Source organism: Pantherophis guttatus, chromosome 2 (genome assembly GCF_059756535.1).
Source record: "Pantherophis guttatus breed Tessera chromosome 2, ASM5975653v1, whole genome shotgun sequence".
In the NCBI taxonomy this organism is placed as follows: Eukaryota; Metazoa; Chordata; class Lepidosauria; order Squamata; family Colubridae; genus Pantherophis; species Pantherophis guttatus.
Window position 1 is genome coordinate 240,529,528 of NC_142064.1, and position 21,453 is coordinate 240,550,980.

Genomic DNA, 21,453 nt, shown 5'->3' on the forward strand with positions numbered 1-21,453 from the left:
ATCTTTTGGGGGGGGAGGGAGGGTTCATTTACGTTTCCTTGTAATCTACCCTTTGGGTGATAATGAATTATTAAGAAAAGCTGGGACTGAGAAAGGAGGCATATTAGAATGCAAGACAGATGTTGAAGCAGAAGGATTTGTGGCTAAGAACAATATATATATCCAAAGTAAATGTTTGGAAATAGATAATTTCTACTGTATGCCATGTTTTAGCTATCTGGAAAGAAAAATGTCTTTTTTCCTAGTTTAACTGTATTCTTTTGTAATACAGATTTACAGTACAATAGATTAAAGATTTTTTTTCTTGCTTGGTGATATCTTTTTTGCTTTCAGTCTGTATTTTTTTATGTGCTATCTGTAACCCAATGCCTCAAGAGCAACCCTCTTCTCTTTAAATCCTGTTTCCTGATGATTTCTAAGCACTTTACTTAAATCCTGTTTCCTGATGATTCCTAAGCGCTTTGCTTCCAGCCATGTGCCGCACAAATGTACAGCCTGGAGACCATATCCAGACTCCCAAAGCCTCGGTTGCAGCTTTTCAGAAACCTTCAAAAGTTGTTACTGAAATTTAACTTTTAATATGACAGCTATATGTTATTAAACCTATAACTGGGGATTAATTTTATTCTGGAGCAACAACAGAGATGGGCTAGGCAGTTATTTGCTTCTCTCCATGGACAATAGAGATTGTAGCATAGTACCAGTACTGTATTTTTCAGCGTATACGACACACCTTTTTCCCCCCTAAAAGAGGGTAAAATTTAGGTGTGTCTTATACATCGAATGTAGCCCCGCCCACCCAGTGGCCCCCACCCTTTGGCCTCTGCCTCGCAGCAGTTATCTCCTTGCAAGCAAACAGCAAGAAAAAACAGCTCCTTTCAGCTTCAACACAGCCTAATTAGCACAAGTTGATTGGATCGGCCTCCCAACTCTCAGCTGATTTGCTCTCAGCTGTTTTGGGCAGGGCTCTGCTGCTTGCTGCAAAGAGGTAAATTGATGGAGCAGATTTTTTTTCCTTGTGCTAATCAAGCTATGCTGAAACAAAACTGAAAGTAAAGCAGGCTGTTTGCTGTCCGCTGCAACGAGGCAAAATTGGGCAGATGCAGAAGGAGATTTCTTTTTCTTCTTTTCCTCACCCAAAAAAGTAGGTGTGTCTTATACTCCGGTGCGACTTATACTCTGAAAAATACAGTAATTATCTAATCCAGCCTTGTATTTGTGTGCCCAGATTATTCACCTCTCTTGTAGACCATTCCTCTGCTTAATGATTGGCTTTGATTTGTCTTATTTTGGCTTTTGTCTGCCCTCTTTCTTGGAGTATTGTATCTGCAATTTTTCCTCTCTTGAAAAAAATAGTAGATCGCAAGAGCACAAAGCAGGTAACAGCAAAGAGCTGTGGAAGTTATATACTAGGTCACTTCAAACTAAAAGGATATATTTTAAATTCATTAGTCATATTAGTTCTCAAACTCTGGACAATGACCATGTTTGGTTAAGGCAACAGGTTAGAAACCAGGAGATGGTGAATTCTAGTCCTGCTTTAAGCATGAAATCTGCTGGTGGACGAGTAGAATAGAATAGAATAGAATAGAATAGAATAGAATAGAATAGAATAGAATAGAATAGAATAGAATAGAATAGAATAACAGAGTTGGAAGGGACCTTGGAGATCTTCTAGTCTAACCCCCTGCTTAGGCAGCAAACCCTATACCAGTGATGGCTAATCTTTTTGCCATCACATGCCAAAAGTGTGGGGAGCATGGTGGGGTCACACGCAGACATGCCCACATCCATAATTCTATGCTCCCTGCCCCCCCTGTGCTCCTACCTGCTTTTGGCATGCGATGGCACGATGGGCCCAGTAGGACCGTTTTTTTTTTTGCTCTCCCCAGGCTCCAGGGCCTTTCTAGGAGCCTGGGGAAGGCAAAAACGGCCTTCCCCACCACCACCACCCCAGAGGCCCTCCGGAGGTTGGAAACAATGTGTTTCATGACTTCTGGTGGGCCCAGAAGGCCTGAAAATCAGCTGGCTGGCGCACGCACGTATGCGTGCCAGAGCTGAGCTTGCGTGCCCACCGATATGGCTCCACGTGCCACCTGTAGCACCTGTGCCATAGATTCACCATCACGGCCCTATACCATTTCAGAGAAATGGTTATCTGACTTGTGGCCAGTCACTCTTTCTCTCTCAGCCCAACTCAGTTCACAGGGTTGTTGTAGTGGGGAAAATAGGAGGAGGAAGGAATGTTAGATATGTTCACCACCTTGAGTTATTTATAAAAATAATAAAGGCAGGATAAGAAAATGAATAAACTGGTGCTATTTTCATGAATAGGAAATGTCTTCCTAATGCAAATAACTTCAGAGGAGATATTTTCTTAATATTGCAACTAGAAAATGAAATATGAAACTGACCTCTCAGCCAACTGGAATTCTAGCAACATCCCTCCCTCCCTCCCTCCCTCCCTCCCTCCCTCTCTCTCTCTCTATCTCCCTCCCTCCCTCCCTCCCCCCCCTCTCTCTCTCTCTGTCACACACACACACACACACACACACAGAAGGATTGACATTTTACAAACTGATCATGTGAATCCAAGGCACAAGTGACATCCTCTCTACTTGGGCCATACATTGTTCATTGGATGGTCATGGCGAGTCATTAGTAATGGTATTGAGGGAATAATCCTGGTCATAATCTGTTATTGTTCCTATTATTCAGGAGGTGTGGACAATAAGAAATAGCTACTAAAACATGTGGAATGTTTGTGAGGATGCGTGCTTTTTTTCCCTCCTTCATGTAGTAGTACCTAATTTATGGGCATTATTATAATGTTGGCAAATTCCTTTTCTAGTGACTCCTAGCATAGATTTTTGTGCTTTTCAGAGCTGCTACAGATGAGCTGGCATCTTTGTCCAGCTATCTAATAAGGTCTTGTTCCTGGTTAGTTATAGATGGTTCCAATTCCATAAATGTGAATCTAAAATTAGCCTTCTTCCTCCTCCACTTGCATTACTTAAATTGCATTACATTGCTAAAATTAATTGTGCTTGCCATTTGGTTAACCATTCATCTATGTAAATCAGATTCCTTTCGGATCTCGCATCAGGCTGAATGGTTTGAACTTGTATTTAAACTTCTATTATATACAGACTTGGCTAGCTCACTCCTCCTGCTGGTTTCAAGGGGAGATATGAAGAATACACAGTGTCAGTACTCAGTAGAATTTTAATTTCTTAAAAGGGCTAATTCACTTCTTACCCCTCAGGCAAGATATTTTATGAACAGATTTAAAAGCACTGGTCTCGGTACAGATCCTTGAGAAATTCCACTCCCTAATTTTCTCCGCTGAGAAATTTACCCATTTATTTTCCTCCTCTTTTCTTTCTGCCTTATAATAACTACAGTAGCTAGCAATCCATAAAAGGCCAGCTCCTCTGTTCCCGGCTCCTGAGTTTCTTCAAGAGCTTTAATGAGGATCTTTGTCAAAGGCTTTGCGAAAATCCATGTATGGAGTGTCACCTCCATTCATGTGCCTGTTAACACTCTCAATGAACTCTGCAAGACAGGTGAGGCAGGTTTTACCTTGGTGAATTCCATGCTGATTTTTCCTTCAGCAAGGTTTGTTTCTCTACGTTATTTTTTTCCCTTTAATTGTTTCCTGGGACAGATGTTAAGCTTACCGGTTTATAATTTCCTCTATTTCTCCTGAGGCTTTTTACCATTTTACATTTTATTCATTGTCTCCATGAGTGCCAGTCTAAAGTTGCATTGCATTGTTCACATGTGTATGCTCTTAGATTAAAACACAAGAGCTGTTCTTTTAACATTAATATGTGGGAGAGTTTTTCCATTCACCTGTCATATAATGAAATTGGTTCATCCAGGTTGTAGCTTAAATGTATTTTTTCCCCCCTCTTACAGAAGCAACAGAAATTGTGTTGAAGGCTCAGATCTTAGCTGGAGGAAGAGGCAAAGGTGTGTTCAGCAGCGGTTTGAAAGGAGGTGTACATTTAACAAAAGAGTGAGTCTCGTAAATGCAACAAGCTTTTTTTAAAAAAATCATTGTTTCTTTGAAAGTTTTTTTAAAATTTTCATACAGTAATTTATTAATTCATTCCTCTTTTTTTGTAGCCCTAAAGAGGTAGGACAGCTTGCTAAACAGATGATTGGATATAATCTTACAACGAAGCAAACTCCAAAAGGTGGTGTTAAAGTTAAGAAGGTAAGAAAGCCTTCCCACCTTTATCAGGTGCACTATGAAGCTACTGAGCCAATTACAGTATGTTATTGTTCACCAGATCCATATCTAATAAATGTTCATTTGGGAATGAAGGATACACATTGCTTATTTATATTCCTTCACTTTTTATATTTTACTTTTTTTTTTTTTGCTTATAAATGTCAAATCAAAAAGCACATTCTATTTAGGTTTTCTTTTGTGGTCTAGCTGCAGAATGGAAAGAGTTTATCCTCCATAAGTCATCATTACTTGCATTTGCTAAGCTCTAAAGTACTTAAATGACATAATGTACACCTTATAAGGTGACCAGTTTGATCTACGGAGCAGTCATGTTAAAAAATCTCACTCAGGAAATCTAGGATTATTTTTTTTAGTTCTTGTGGAGCTAATGTTCAGAAAACACAGGACTTGTCTAGGAAGGTTCCAATTTGCAGTGATTTTGTGTGTGTGTATTTTTTCCAGACATGTAGCACCATCTCCCTAAATTGGTCTGAAAAGAGCAATTTCTTGGAATAGCGATGAATTGAAAGTATGTAGATATTTTTTAAAATGCTTGATAGATGCAGTTGTACTCATAGAATATGATTAGGTTAAGCATTCTCAAGAATGTAAAAATATAAGAACATCTGGCCAAAATTTACCTTAGTCAAGCATATGTTTCTCACAGGGCCAATGCAAGTACTTTTGAGGTACTTGTAAGCAAGAGATGAAGAGACACTCTTTTCCATTTCCCTGCAACTGATATTGGTTGGAGTGTTGTTCCTTCTTATAGAGAGGTAACATTGATTTACAGCCCTTTATAGAGCTGTCTTCTATGAAACACCAAAAGTTGGCTTTGGAAGATAGAAGATAATAGTGATCCATGAGAGAGCTTAAAAAACAGAAATTAAATAATGCCTTATCCATAATTTAGTAAATGTTTGCGATGACTGAATTCTTGACTTAAAACTATTATTTCAGATTGCAGTTTTCCATGCTTGTATGCAAAGGTTCGTTGATTTCACTGGAATAATTAAATATAGGACAATGCAAGAACATTTTAAAGATCTAAAAACAACATTCATCCTTCCTAAACTATCCAGCTTATCCTAGTCATTACTTTAATAGCCTTGGTTATACTGACACAAAAGATGGCTCTTTTTACTTATAACTAAATATAGTTGAGAAAAGACATCAGGATATTGATACATTAAATCAGACATCCCCAACCCATGGGCTGCATGCGGCCCCACAAGATTGCAAAATGTTAGCATTAACTATATTATATATTTTATATGTGGCCCAATTCCTCTTCACTCAGTGTGGCTCAGGCAAGCCAAAAGATTAGGCCCTCATGCGTTAAAGCTTGCCTGTAATCTATTAGTGCTGCCATAAAGTAAACAAATTCTGTACTGTAGTTTGCAGGAAGAGAAATTGCCAACTGGAATGACTACCTCTGATTTTGTTCATTGGTTTAAAAAAAATGATATTTTCAGACTCCAACAGAATTGTTTCCAGGATTAGAGAATTGATCTCCAAAATATAATTTCCAATTTGTATGGAAGGTAGTTTCAAGCTCATTGACTCACATCAGAATTTTGCAAATTTTTCAAAGTATTATCTGCACTTCCCTAAAATATGGACTGCTCTTTTTCTTTCACTGGACTAGACAGATTCTTACCTAAAGAGAAAATCTGGACAATCAGTTTGTTTTATTACCAGAAGATTAGGGAAGGCAGTTCACTTTTGGTCAAAGTGAGTATCTTACTGCTCATGCATGGATTCATCTATAGGGGGAAGAATTGTTCTTTGAATAGAATAGAATAGAATTTTTTATTGGCCAAGTGTGATTGGACACACGAGGAATTTGTCTTGGTGCATATTCTCTCAGTGTACATAAAAGAAAAGATATATTCATCAAGAATCATAAGGTACAATACTTAATTATAGTTATTTATTTATTTATTTATTTATTTATTTATTTATTTATTTATAATGCAATTTATATGCCACCCTATCTCCAAGGGCTCAGGCCGTCTCACAACGGTAAAGATGCACAGTTCCTCATTGAAAGACAATATAAAATTAAAATTCCAATTTAAAACAATTTAAAATTCATTAAGAAACCCCCCATCAGTCCAGGCAGCGGAACAACCAGGTCTTCAAATTGCAGCGGAACGAGCGAAGGTCAGGGGCCATCCGGAACTCCAAAGGAAGTTGGTTCCAGAAGGGTGGGTGCGCCCACAGAGAAAGCTCTCCCCCTGGGGGTCGCCAGCCGACACTGTCTGGCCAACGACACCCTGAGGAGGCCCTGTCTGTGGGAACGCACCGGGCGTTTGGGAATTGTCGCTGGCTGCAGCGGGCCCAACAAATATCCTGGGCCTAGGCCATGAAGGGCTTTGTAGGTAATAACCAGCACCTTGAACCTCACCCGAAGGGCAACCGATAACCAATGCAAGTCGCACAGGGGGGGTGTAACATGGGAGTGTCGGGACGCTCCCATCACAACCCGCGCAGCCGGGTTTGTCATAGGGTACAAATAAGCAATCAGGAAACAATATCAGTATAAATCATAAGGATATAAGCAATAAAGTTACAGTCATACAGTCATAAGTGGAAGGAGATGGGTGATGGGAACGATGAGAAGATTAATAGTAATGCAGACTTAGTAACTAGTTTGACAGTGTTGAGGGAATTATTTGTTTAGCAGAGTGATGGCGTTCGGGGGAAAACTATTCTTTTGTCTAGTTGTTCTGGTGTGCAGTGCTCTATATCGTGTCGTTTTGAGGGTAGGAGTTGAAACAGATTATGTCCAGGGTGTGAGGGGTCTGTAGATATTTTCACAGCCCTCTTTTTGACTTGTGCAGTATACAGATCCTCAATGGAAGGCAGGTTGGTAGCAATTGTTTTTTCTGCAGTTCTAATTATCCTCTGAAGTCTTTGGGTTGCAGAACCAAACCAGACAGTTATAGAGGTGCAGATGGCAGACTCAATAATTCCTCGGTAGAACTGTATCAGTCTTGTTTCATCTTATCTTCCTAGCAATCCTTTCAGTCTATAAGACTAAAAATGTACCATGTGCTAAAACACTGCATAAATGCGATTCCTGGTGGCCTTTGTATGTGCCTTTGGAAGCAGTCATTTTAAAATTTAAAAGATTTAAAGTTGAGATACCAAATGTTACCCAAACTACTGTGAAGTTTGTTCCTGAGATTTATTAGGATATAAAACGATATACCGCTCCCCCGTGCCTTGCCCCCATACAGCTGGAGTTACATAGTTCTTCTTACCCCAACTAGAAGCCATATAATTATTACATCTTTGAGAAGAAGTAGGGGTTTCCAATAGAGAACTCTCATAAACCAGTGAAATTCCATATCACAGGACTTCTTGAGAAAGTTGGGTTAGAAGTGCCACCACTTAGTTTATAGTCCTGGGTGCAGTTGGCCTCCTTATCAACCAATGAGCTTGTGAAAATAGATTTCTTTCCCTCTAGTGATACATAAAAATGTTAGTGCAAGATCAGTCTATCTTAAATAAACAGAGTCATTCGTCCCCGTCCCCGTCCCCCCCCCCCCCACTCCTTCAAACATGGGCAGCTATTTTATAGGTTTACATAAAATTCTCCTACGGCATCGTGATATTTGGAGAGCTTGGTTATCTTCAAAGACAGTTTCAGTATATCGCAGTTGATTTACCTGCCCTTGTTCTCCAAGCAATAAAAGAATTTAACTTTATTGAAGTTTCATTTAGATGGATGGATTTTTAAACAAAAATAATTAGAGTTTCTTGTACTAATATTCTATGGAAGGTATTACAGAAGGTTAAGGATGTGAATTCCATCCCTTCATTTAAAATTTAAGTATTTTGTCTTATTCCTCCTGGTTTGGCCAGTATTAATAATTTCATTTAAAAAAATAAAATTTGCAAAGTTTTGTCTAAATGGGTATAATCTTATGCTTGGAATCAGACTTTTTTGGTACATATTATAGAATTGGACATTTATTTAGGTATTGAAGTATTTATAGACATCTCTATGTGTGTGTCTGTGCTCTATGTATATTGACTTGTTGCTTATGGATTGTTTCCCAGAGTATTATCTGTATACTGTATATACAGTATATACATCTGTATATGCAGATGTAAATCTTGAGCATTGGTGGGTCTATATTGGAAGATCCTACTGCCTGTTTTACAAAGAGAAGACTTCATGTCTCAACTTTTATACAGACAACACCATGTTGCATCTCCATAGCCTGTATTTTTTGTCTGCATGTATTGGAAAGTCCTTTCTGTGTCTGTGTGGACTAAAGATCCAATTCTTTACCACCCAGATACCGCACTGAGATATGAAAGTGAAATAAGTACAGATGTTTACTGTGCCATGGATAAAGAAGAATAAAAAGCCGGTTAATCTGTCAGTGTATTGGACTACTAGAGTTCCTTGGGAATTCCATTGGACAAAACAAAATTCTGCATTACTGAACTATAATGAATATGTGCATGTATCCTTAGTTGTATGTCCAGATGGAATTCTATCACAAATAAAAGATGGTCCCAACACATGTCCCACAAGCTCAGAGAATGAGCCTTCCCCCTCATCCTACACCTGAGCTACAGGTATTCACCACTTCTGCCAAAATACATCAGCATTGGATGGAAGCACATAGAACTTTTCTGGAAATTCCAGATCTTCATCAGGAACACTCAATATTTTTAATCTGGACCAGAGAAACACTTTCCTCTTTTTAAATGAAAAGTGAATTTCATATTAAATGTCATTATTGCTTTACCAGATGATACAGGTTAGAGGTGGGCATGAAATGAAAACCACACCTTGTTTGGGGTACATTGTGCCTTGGGATTTGGGCAGACATGTTCCAAATAGATGTGGATTTCCAGCTGAAATCTGGAACCTCTAGTTCCAAACTTTGGATACATTCTGGATAGTCTTGTGAGGAAGGCGAGGCTTTTTAAACTAGTAATATCAGCACTGTCTTTCTGTTGCTGCTGCTGCCTCTTAATTCAAATGCAAGTCAACCTAAGAGGCCATACTTGCCTACCTCTACCACCAAAAGTCTCAGATTTTTTTGTTTATGCATGTGCCTTTCCAATTTGTCTTGCTTCCTGGTAACTGCCTGGACAAGTTTGTCCATTTTAATCGACAAGGTTTTTTCAGAAGTGGCTTGCCATTGCCTTGTCCCAAAGGTGCTTTTTTTCAAGAGGCAACTGGACTGTCTGATTTTTGTTTGAAGACGTTTTGCTCCACGCCAATTTGCACCACTCAGGTGACCCTGATGACACAGATAAACCTCCAGGTGACCTTAACGACCCGCTAAAAGAATGCAAATGTCCAGCTGTCTGCAAGGAGTATAAATCCTTCCATTCCCCATCATCCAGTCAGAGCTGAAGAAGCTTCTTGGGTGAGAAGCAAAACTTCTTCAAAGAAAAACCAGAAAGTCCACTTGCCTCTTGAAAAAGCACCTTTGGGACAACCATGACCTGGATGACTGAGAATCTTCATAGACATTTGACATTGCCTTCTTCCTAGGGCTGAGAGTCACCCATCTCATTTTGAGCCTAAGAAAGGACCTAGAATCCATAGTTTCTCAGCCCTAGGAAGAAGGCAATGTCAAATGTCTATGAAGATTCTCAGTCATCCAGGTCATGGTTGTCCCAAAGGTGCTTTTTCAAGAGGCAAGTGGACTTTCTGGTTTTTCTTTGAAGAAGTTTTGCTTCTCACCCAAGAAGCTTCTTCAGCTCTGACTGGATGATGGGGAATGGAAGGATTTATACTCCTTGCAGACAGCTGGACATTTGCATTCTTTTAACGGGTCGTTAAGGTCACCTGGAGGTTTATCTGTGTCATCAGGGTCACCTGAGTGGTGCAAATTGGTGTGGAGCGAAATGTCTTCAAACAAAAATTAGACAGTCCAGTTGCCTCTTGAAAAAAGCCATTGGGACAAGGCAATGGCAAGCCACTTCTGAAAAACCTTGTCGATTAAAATGGACAAACTTGTCCAGGCAGTTGCCAGGAAGCAAGACAAATTGGAAAGGCACATACATAAACAAAAAAATCTGAGACTTTTGGTGGTAGTGGTAGGCAAGTATGGCCTCTTAGGTTGACTTGCATTTGAATGCAACTTGACCACTACACCAAAATAGCTATCACTTTTGTCACGTTTCAGTTAAGTGTGGTCCACCATCTTTCTTTTGTTTGCTGCTGCTGCTGCCATGTCTTCAAGCAAACATAACCTATCTTCCCCACCCATCTCTTCCTTTCCTTTTCTGCAGTCATGTTTCTTTATAGCAATAGCACTTAGATTTATATATAGCCTCATGGTGCTTTATAGCCCACTCTAACTTGTTTACAGAGTCAGCATATTGCCCCCAACAATCTGGGTCCCCATTTTATCCACCTCTGAAGAATGGAAGGCTGAGTCAACCTTGAGCCTGGTGAGATTTGAAGTGTCTAATTGCAGGCAGCCAGTGATCAGCAGAAGTAGCCTCCAGTACTGCACTCTAACCACTGCGCCTCAGTTTATTGTCACTATTCTATGAGTATTTTATTTTCTCCATGTTTATCTTTTCTCTCTGCGCACAAAACATTTTGCCCATCCATCCGTCCCTAGGATAGATAATATGGAATTCATAATCTTGCAATGAAGGTATCATTTAATATCTATTACTATCAGAAGGCTGAATAAGGAAGACTATCCCATGTTATGAATATCTTACTGAGGTTATTAAAGCTGCCATGTCTTTAAGATGCTATCCTATTCTCCTTAGCATGGCAGCTTCATCTTAACAACTAAAACAAGACACAATTTGTAATTCTGCATAGTGTTAATATAGCGTGTGAATTATGTTTGTTGTTTGCTTAATATACTATTGAAATTATTGGCATGCATTATTTCAGATTAATTCTTTCACATACTAAATGTATGTAGATGTAACAATTGCAGCAGTGCTGCAAATATTGTGAGCATGTAGTGTGAAATGGTTGGGCTGTATTTATTGTAGATGTGAATGTGCTTTAGTCTAATCTGTTTTGCAAGGGTGACCCTCAGGCCTAAAGAAGAAGGAGACAACCTGCCTCCATCATGAAATGTACAGCCCTAGAATAGCTGAAAATATTTTGATTCTATTTTTCACATATTTAATGGAGGTTGCTGCAATTAAGGGGCACTGGCCTCTTATAGCAATTGCAATAGCACTTAGACTTATATACCGCTTCATAGTACTTTTACGGCCCTCTCGTAAGCATATTGCCCCCAACAATCTGGGTCCTCATTTTACCAATCTTGGAAGGATGGAAGGCTGAGTCAACTGGTGAGATTTGAACTGCCAAACTGCTGGCAGCCGACAGTCAGCAGAAATAGCCTGCAGTACTGCATTCTAACCACTGTGCCACCATGGCTCTATACCTAGTCTCCCAAAATTGGACCACTGTCTTCACCATAGGGGATAATCTGTATTGTGGGTGATTCTGCCGGGCTAAACCCAAGAACATTGTGGAACAATCCATTCAGTATTCACTTCTTTATTTGCTTACATACAATAGACAGAATCTTGCCAGACTAGATTCTTACTACTCTCACCCTAAAGGATATAGAGGCTATCCTTACTCTCTTCCCGTCTCCTATCCACTCTGGGCTGGGCTGCCTCTTCTCTCCCACACCCTCTTTCTGGAATGTTCTTCCTCCTTCCTGGGAAACTGTTCCTTCACTGTATAGAATAGAATAACAGAGTTGGAAGGGACCTTGGAGGTCTTCTAGTCCAACCCCCTGCTTAGGCAGGAAATCTAAGAAAAAACATTTGTTTTTTCAGACAAATGGTTATCCAACATCTTCTTAGTTCTAGGTTGCTTCTCTCCTTGATTAGTTTCTACCCGTTGCTTCTTGTCCTGCCTTCAGGTGCTTTGAAGAATAGCTTGACTCCCTCTTCTTTGTGGCAGCCCCTGAAATATTGGAATCCTGCTATCATGTCTCCCCTAGTCCTTCTCTTCATTAAACCAGACATACCCAGTTCCTGCAACCATTCTTCATATGTTTTAGCCTCCAGTCCTCTAATCATCTTTGTTGCTCTTCTCTGCACTCTTTCTAGAGTCTCCACATCTTTTTTACATCATGGCGACTAAAACTGAATGTAGTCCATCACACCAACCCCTGCCCATAGATATCATCTCTCACAGATTGCCATAAATTGAAATGGAAAGGTATACTACAATACATGATGATAACATAATAAGTTACCTACATTTTAATAAAATAATTGATTTTATAACACATCGCTGAAGGATTCCACAATGTGGGTTAATCTCTGGCATTCAGTTACTACATATGCTAGATTCTCTCCCTCATTTGGAAGACTTTATTTCTTATACAGCCAATAAAATGTAAAGAGTGTTGGATCTTGTTAGCCAAGGCATACTAATAATATATTCTCAAATTATATTTTTTAGGTTATGGTTGCAGAAGCACTAAACATTTCCAGAGAGACATATTTTGCAATATTAATGGATCGAGCTTGCAATGGACCTGTTCTCGTTGGTAGCCCACAAGGTGGGGTTGATATAGAAGAAGTAGCTGCAAAAACACCAGAACTTATTTTCAAGGTACATTTTAGTTTAAAATTGTTCGTGTTCACGCAAACTGCACTGCTATATTCTCTTTGAATAAATAATCAAATATGGGTTGATGAGACTATTTACTGAAGATCTAATATGGTATCTGTAAAGGATTCATCAAATGTTCCAGATTTTCTATATGCATTTATATAGATACATCCAGAAGGGGAGCTAATAATTTTTAACATTTGATTTTAGTGTTTGTAAGCAGTCCAAAGTCCTCTCAAGATGAGATGGGCAGCACACAAATCTAATGAATAAAATAATAAATAAATTCATGCAAGTTTTGGTAAATATTTTATACGAACAAAAACTAATGTGATTATCAATAATCTTTGTGCATCATGACATCACACAGATTACTTGAATTACATACAGTGGTCCTCAATTTATAACAGTTAATTTAGTAACAGTTTGAAGTTACAATGACACTGAAAAAAGTGATGTATGACTATTAGTCATATTTGCAACCATTGCAGTATCTTCATGGTCACATGATCAAAATTCAGATGCTTGCCAACTATCTCATATTTATGACGGTTGCAGTGCTTGAGGTCATGTGATCACCTTTTGCGACCTTCTGACAAGCACAATCAATGGGGAAGCCAGATTCCTTAACAACTATGTTAATAACAACTGTGGCAAGGAAAGTCATAAAATGGGGCAAAACTCACTTAACAACTGTCAAGCTTAGCAACAAATTTTTTTGGGCTGAATTAAAGGACTGCCTTCGCTTCCAGGTACATAGTTTACATTATTTGAACAATGATTAATCATTCTCATATGCTAGAGCTTGCACAGACATTTGCACGCTCTATTAATCTATTCATCTTTATCTCCCATTAAAAGTTCATACTTTGTAGAGATATTGCTACCACTTACAGCAGGGTTTCCCAAACTGTGAGATGTACCTCCCTCGGGGAGCTGCAGATGGAGTCCAGGGAAAGTGTGAAAAACCTTTTAGTTACATTGTTAGAATAAATCCATCTTTTCCAAAATTTAATTGCATCATTTTCAGTGTTAGGTTAGGTTAGGTTAGGTTTATTAAATTTGTATACCGTCCTTCTCCCGAAGGACTCAGGGCGGTGAACAGCCAAGATTAAAATACATACAATATAAAAATTAAGATGAATTAAAACAGAATTAAATCAAATTGGCTTCCCAAAATTTAAAACGCTTTGCCCATAAATAACCCATTAAAATTTTAAGCCAGCCCGGCTTGCTGAAATAGAAAGGTCTTCAAAGCTCGACGGAAAGTATGGAGGTCTGGGATCAGTTGTATTCCTGTGGGTAGCTCGTTCCAGAGGGCAGGTGCCCCCACAGAGAAGGCTGTCCCCCTGGGGGTCGTCAGTCGACATTGCTTGGCCGACGGCACCCTGAGGAGACCCTCTCTGTGGGAACGGATTGGCCAGTGGGAGGTTATCGGTGGCAGAAGGTGGTCTCGTAAATATCCGGGCCCTAAGCCATGGAGCGCTTTAAAGATGAGAACCAATACCTTGAAGCGCACCCGGAAGACCACCGGGAGCCAGTGCAGCTCGCGCAGAAGAGGTGTTACATGGGAGCGCCATGTCGCCACCATAATAATCCGCGCGGCTGCATTCTGGACCAGCTGGAGCCTCCAGGTGCTCCTCAAGGGGAGCCCCATGTAGAGAGCATTGCAGTAGTCCAGGCGAGAGGTGACGAGGGCGTGAGTGACCGTGCATAAGGAGTCCCGATCCAGAAAGGGACGCAACTGGCGTATCAGGCGAACCTGATAGAAAGCCCCCCTGGCCATGGCCGTCATATGCTCTTCTAAAGACAGCCGTGCATCCAGGAGGACGCCCAAGTTACGAGCCCTCTCCGTGGGGGCCAAATGACTCGCCCCCAATAGCCAGTGATGGCACCAGCTGGCTATATCGGGACGCCGGCAGCCACAGTCACTCGGTCTTGGAGGGGTTGAGTCGGAGCCTGTTCCTCCCCATCCAGAACCGCACGGCCTCCAGACACTGGGACATCACTTCAAGGCCATCATTGGGCTGGTCTGGGGTGGAGATGTACAGCTGAGTGTCATCAGCGTACAGATGGCACCGCACCCCAAATTCATGGATGATCTCTCCCAGCGGCTTCACATAAATGTTGAACAGGAGAGGCGAGAGGAATGACCCTTGCGGCACCCCACAAACAAGGTGCCTTGAGGTCGACCTCTGCCCCCCAGCCAACACGGACTGCGACCGGTCGGAGAGATAAGAGGAGAACCACCGTAGAACAGAGCCTCCCATCCCAACCCCTCCAGCCGGCGCAGCATGATACCATGGTCGATGGTATCAAAAGCCGCTGAGAGATCTAACAGGACCAGGAGAGAGGAACAACCCCTGTCCCGAGCCCTCCAGAGATCATCGACCAACGCGACCAATGCTGTTTCCATGCTGTACCCAGGCCTGAAGCCGGACTGGAATGGATCCAGATAGATGGTTTCATCCAGGTATTGTGGGAGCTGTCGCGCCACCACACTCTCGACAACCTTCGCCACAAAGCGAAGGTTGGAGACAGGATGATAATTTGCCAAAACAGCCGGCTCCAGAGAAGGTTTCTTGAGGAGGGGCCTCACCACCACCTCTTTCAAGGCAGGAGGCAAGAAGCCCTCACTCAGAGAAGCGTTTATAATCCTCTGGAGCCAGCCTCGTGTAACTTCCTGGGTAGCCAGCACCAGCCAGGAGGGACCCGGGTCCAATAAACATGTGGTTGCGCTCAACCTCCCCAGCATCCTGTCCACGTCCTCGGGAGTCACAGGATCAATAACAGTCTCAAGACCCGCCTCAGACACCCCGCCTGAACCCACCCAGTCAGAGTCCAAGCCCTCCCGAATTTGAGTGATTTTATCGTGCAGATAACACGCAAAATCCTCAGCATGCCCTTGCAAGGGGTCTTCCTGCGCTCCCAGATGGAGAAGGGAGCGGGTCACCCTAAACAGGACAGCTGGGCGATTATCTGCCGATGCGATAAGGGCGGAAAAGTAGTTACACTTCGCCGCTTTTATCGCCACTAAGTAGGTCTTGATATAAGACCTCACTAGTGCTCGGTCAAATCCAGAACGACTAGCTCTCCAACTACTTTTTAGGCATCTTTTCCAGCGCTTCATCTCCCTCAGCTCCTCGGAGAACCAAGGAGCTGGGCCAATTCAGCGCCGGATCAGCGGCCGCAAAGGCACGACCCGATCTAAAGCACCAGCAGCCGCTCTATCCCAGGCAGCCACCAGGTCTTCCGACGAGTTGTGAGCCAGAGTCTCAGGGAATGGCACAAGCTCCATTTGGAACCTATCAGGATCCATCAGGCGCCTGGGGCGGAACCACCTGGTCGGTTCCGCCTCCCTGCGGCAGGGTGTAGCGGTCAGGAAGTCAAGTCTAAGGAGAGAATGGTCTGACCATGACAAGGGTTCAATGACTATATCCCCTGTATCTAGGCCATTCAACCACTGACCAGAGACAAAAACCAAGTCCAGAGTGTGTCCTCCTATATGAGTAGGGCCATGAATTAACTGGGTCAGGTCCATGGCTGTCATGGAAGCCATGAACTCCCGAGCCACCTCCGACGTTTCACTGATGGACGGCAGGTTGAAATCCCCCATGACCAAAAGCCTGGGGGTGTCAACCGCCATCCCGGCTATGATGTTTAGGAGCTCAGGCAGGGCCACTGCCACGCAGCAGGGAACCAGGTACGCAATCAGCAAGCCCACCTGCATCCCATGGACCCACTTCACAAGGAGAGACTCACATCCGGCTATCTGAGGTACAGTGGCCTCCCTAGGATCGAGACCTTCCTTTACAATAACAGCCACTCCCCCACCCCTACCCTGTGCCCTTGGCTGATGAAATGCGCAGAAACCCGGTGGGCACATCTCAACGAGGGGGACCCCCCTTCCTGGCCCAACCAGGTCTCTGTAATACCGGCCAGGTCCGCTGCCCCCTCCTGAATCAGCTCACAAATGAGGGGGGCTTTGTTGACCATGGACCTGGCATTGCACAACATCAGTCTAAGACCAGGGCTCTGAGACTCTGAACAACCCAGGGAATGAGGTGAGCATTGGGGGCCGGAGCACGTCACCGCTTGAAGACAGCGGGCACATGCCCCCACAACACGATATGGCCCCCTGCTCCCACCATATCTGCCCCTCCCACCGACAGTCCTGATGGAATCGCCCTTCTCCATACCAACACTAACCCCCTCCACTCCCCGCTCCGGACCTCCCCTCACACGACCCTGTGCCGGGCCTGGCTCTCCCCCTCCCTCCCTCTCCCTCGCCAAACAACCCTCCCCCCCTCAAAAAAATAACCCTTAAAAGATTAGCTAATGACAATTTTTAAAAAAAACCCTCAGCCCCCTCTTCGCTGCGTGCCACCTCTCGGGGTGTTCATTCATTGTTAGAGGGAGGTTTGGTGGCAACCCAACTTATGGACTAGCAGATCTTTAAAAAAAATGATAGGTTCACATATTTATTCACAGTTTACATTTATAGCAAAATGGAATGTGAGCATTTTCAGTTTATTTTACTACATGTAGATAGAAAGTGTCTGAATGTAGTATAAAATGGGACATAACTTTGGAAGAGTTTATAGCAGTTGTAAATAACTTTTGCTCATTAGTAAATTAGCTGACAGAATTAGTAAATTCTGTAAGCTAATAAATACTAACTTGCTTAGTTTATTCTTTTTTTTTTTTTTTTGCGGTACAGGTCTTACATGCCTGTTGAAGAAAGTCTAATTGTATATAATGGGAATTATAGCCAGATAAATGGACTTAAATTTGTAGTCTCAACAAGCATCCTTTAAAATATGAAGAGCCAGTTTATAAAGTCAGGGAATAAAAGTTCATCATAGACTGTACCACTATAAAGAAAATATAGATTATTTAATTTCATCCCCATAAAGATATCTGTGAGATCAAGGACCTTAATTTTTCTGTTTAGAGTGGTAGAGATACAGTACTTTAGAACTGACTTAGAATAACTTTATTGTCACTTTTAAATGTACACTAATCGGCATACAGTTCTCAAAGCTCCACCTCCAATAATCACTACATAAACATTACAATAAAACACTTTAAATATCGTATCCAGCCTGAAGTGGTATAGAAAAACAATAGCAAAAGTATGTGATTCTATTGATTTATAAATCAGCCTCCTATTCACTCAGCAAGTAAACATTATATTTACTCAAAATTCCTTTTCTTTTCACATGACAGTCTGCTATTATTTCAAATTATAGGAGTGGGGAATGGCTATTACATGAAAGAATGCTTAATGAGACAGTAACAAAGCTTAACCTGGAACTGGTCTATAATTTTGTGAGCACATAACATTCTGTAAACAGCAGCAGCAACAACAACAATAATAATGCATATTTGAATTGAAAAATGAAGAAGAATATTGTTGGGCATTAACAACATTGCTTTGGTTCCGTGTCTAAATTGGTCGTAAAAATTAACAGAATATGTATTCATCAATGCCATCTGTACAGTAATTAAAAGTGAAAACTGGTGTCAGATTGCCTTGTCAGCATGCCACCCTGAAGAATTTCATGATTTTCAGAGGGACTCTTTTTTTTTTCATGGAGAGTGTGGTAATTATAACATACCCTGTAGCTGCATTCTTGGGATTTTGGCAACTTGCCAAATTTTAATTGCTAATTTGCAGAATATGTTAAGTATTTTTTTTTAACCATTGAAATTACACATTTCTTTCCCAGCTGAATATTTTTGTTTATGCCCTTTATTGTAACAGGAAGAAATAGATATTTTTGAAGGGGTAAAGGATGCTCAAGCAGTACGGCTGGCAGAAAATTTGGGATTCAAAGGGCCTTTGCAGCAGCAGGTAACATTTTCAGGAATTAGCTTTTAACTACGCTGAGATGTCAGTGAATCATTTTGCTCAATCCAACTTTAGGATCTTTCTGGTTGCATATGGGTTGTATTCGGGGCATCGATGGTCTTTGTTTCATCATAATAACTTGTTATACATTCTAAGCATTCAGGAAAAATAAAATATGCTATCAATTAATGGTAGCAACAACAGCAACCATCAATTAAATTCCAATAATCTATTCTTGGACCTTAATTCTTTTTCTTCCTTGGTTGTGGGAAATAGATTTTTCACTGTATATTGGAAATGCTTGCTGGTTTTACAGATGGCTTTTTTAAAGTGCCTGTTGACATTTCCAAAAGGACCTTTCCAGAACCTTGGAAGTGCTTTGTGAGCATGAAATGGAACCAATTTGTTTCCATGTACAGAAAGGAGTGGATCTAGTTAGGAATGGTCTGATTAAGTCCTCCTTAATACAAAAATTCAGTTAACTTTTCCTTCTTAATCCAAAAGTTCAATTAAAAAAAAACTTCACATCACTTCCTAATCATCTGGCTCATGCTATGGTATGAAACTTCAAGAGAAAGATGTCCACAACCCAGGGTTGAAATTCTACCCATTCGCTCCGGTTCGGGTGAACCGGTAGCAGTGGCGGTGCATGGTTGAGCAAACCAGTAGCAGCAGCAGCGCGAGGCTCCACCCACCTGCCCAGACGTTGTTACTTCCTGGTTTTAATCAGGAAGTAATCTGTTTTTGACCCTCTGTGCATGCGGAGGGTCTAAAATTGGACATGATGATGGCGCGCATACTTCTGAACCAGTAGGGAAGGTAAGTAGATTTCACCCCTGCCACAACCCCAAATACCAGTTGGTCATCAGAAGGAGCTATATTGTCTAAAGTAGCACTAGCATTCAACATAATAATTCCCACTCGCGCCAGTCATACTATTATTAAATTTGCAGATGATACAACAGTGGTGGGATTCATCTCCGGAGGGGGATGAGTCTGCCTATCGAGATGAGGTGGATTGGTTGCTTTCGTGGTGTGAAGACAAAAATTTGGTCTTTAACACCAATAAGACCAAGGAGCTTATAGTGGACTATAGAAGGAATAGATCAGACATCCAGCCCTTGCTTATCAATGGAGACTGAGTGGAGCAAAGGGTCAGTTTTAAGTTTCTGGGTGTTATCATAAAAGAGGACCTGACCTGGGGTGCTCACATTGCAGAACTGGTCCAAAGGGCCCAACAGAGATTATACTACCTGAGTCTTCTCAGGAAACAACAACGGAATGAAAAACTGCTGGTGATCTTCTACTGCTGCACCATAGAGAGTATTTTAACTTACTGCACCTATGTATGGTTTGCCAGTTGCACCGTGACAGATAGGACAGCACTCCAGAGGGTCAATGTCATTGCCCAGAGGATCATTGGTTGCCCTCTCCCCTCTTTAGAAGAGTTTATAGCTCCTGCTGCCTTAAGAAAGTTCAAAATATTCTTAAAGATCCATCTCATCCTGGCCACCCTTTTTTTTGAACTTTAACCATCTAACAGACAGTACAGGATAATAAAATCAAGGACAAATAGGCTGAAAAACAGCTTCTATCCCAGAGCAGTAACTCTATTGAATTCTACTGTATAGTGCAATATTAATGCAATATCAGGGGTTTTCAATTCACTTGTATCGAATGTATTATCGTATGATGACACCTGATTGTGGGCTGAAGGCTAAAGAAAATCTTACGTTCCTTAATGTTACGTTCCTTCCAGTTAAAGAAATTCATTCTGAAAAGTTATAGGCAGTATTAAAAACACTGCTTGACCCTATTGGCGGTTGAATGGACTGTTAATCTTTTTGCTACTCTGTACAATCAAAGTGTTGTCTAAATCAGCATCTTGTTCCCATAATGGCCAAGCAGGTACCAGCGGAAATCACTGGAACAGAATACTATTCTGATGTAGTTACATTCCTAGTAATTTATGCTGAGAGACACATTTGCCTCTTTTACTTGAATTAATATAAGCCCATTTTACTAGTAACCTTTTACATCCTGTGAAAGTTTTGATACCCATTTAAAACTATTCATATGATTTGTATTTTATAATACTCCAGAACTCAATAAAAAATGCTTATATTAAAAATACTCATGTGATTTGTATTTTATAATACTCTAGAACTCAATAAAAAATGCTTACATTAAAAATACTCATATGAGTAACATTACTATTTTTTGTAGTAGGGCTTTCTATAGTTATTTTTTTATCTAACTTGAATTCCTTTCCATTCATGTTCATCTAGTGATGCAAATGGTCACATGAATAAAAAAAAGCAAATTTAGATTTTCTGTCTACATTTTACTGCTTTAAGATTTATTCTCAGCATTTGAAACCTGTGCAAGTCACTATCTTTTTGAGTTTATCTATTTTTATTTATTAAACACATTTATATGGCCACCCAACTCCCACACGTTTATTTATTAAACACATTTATATGACCACCCAACTCACATTTTGCAACAAGCTTGATCTTTTTTTACTGCTCTAGGAAGAGAGAGATGATAAATTGTTTTTCTACAAACTTTCCCATATCATCAAAATGCCACTTTTATAAAACCTTTGAATTTTTAATATACCACTTTTAATTAATTTCCATCCCAACTGTGCAATTAACAAATGCATAAACATTAAGATGATTAACACCCATTTGAAGTTTTAGCAGTATCATTAATGAGAGAGAATTATTATTAAATCTTTTTAGCTTTTCATGTCATTAT

General features: G+C 40.9%; 1 protein-coding gene across 1 annotated transcript in view; it reads left to right on the forward strand.

Moving 5' to 3' along the window:
• Positions 1–21,453, forward strand: part of SUCLG2 (succinate-CoA ligase GDP-forming subunit beta) — a 257,944-nt gene that overhangs the window by 129,578 nt on the left and 106,913 nt on the right. The window contains exons 3-6 of the mRNA XM_034440607.3: positions 3,922–4,021; positions 4,132–4,222; positions 12,684–12,836; positions 18,604–18,693. Coding sequence (XP_034296498.1) covers positions 3,922–4,021; positions 4,132–4,222; positions 12,684–12,836; positions 18,604–18,693 — 434 coding nt within the window. The remainder of the gene's footprint in view (positions 1–3,921; positions 4,022–4,131; positions 4,223–12,683; positions 12,837–18,603; positions 18,694–21,453) is intronic.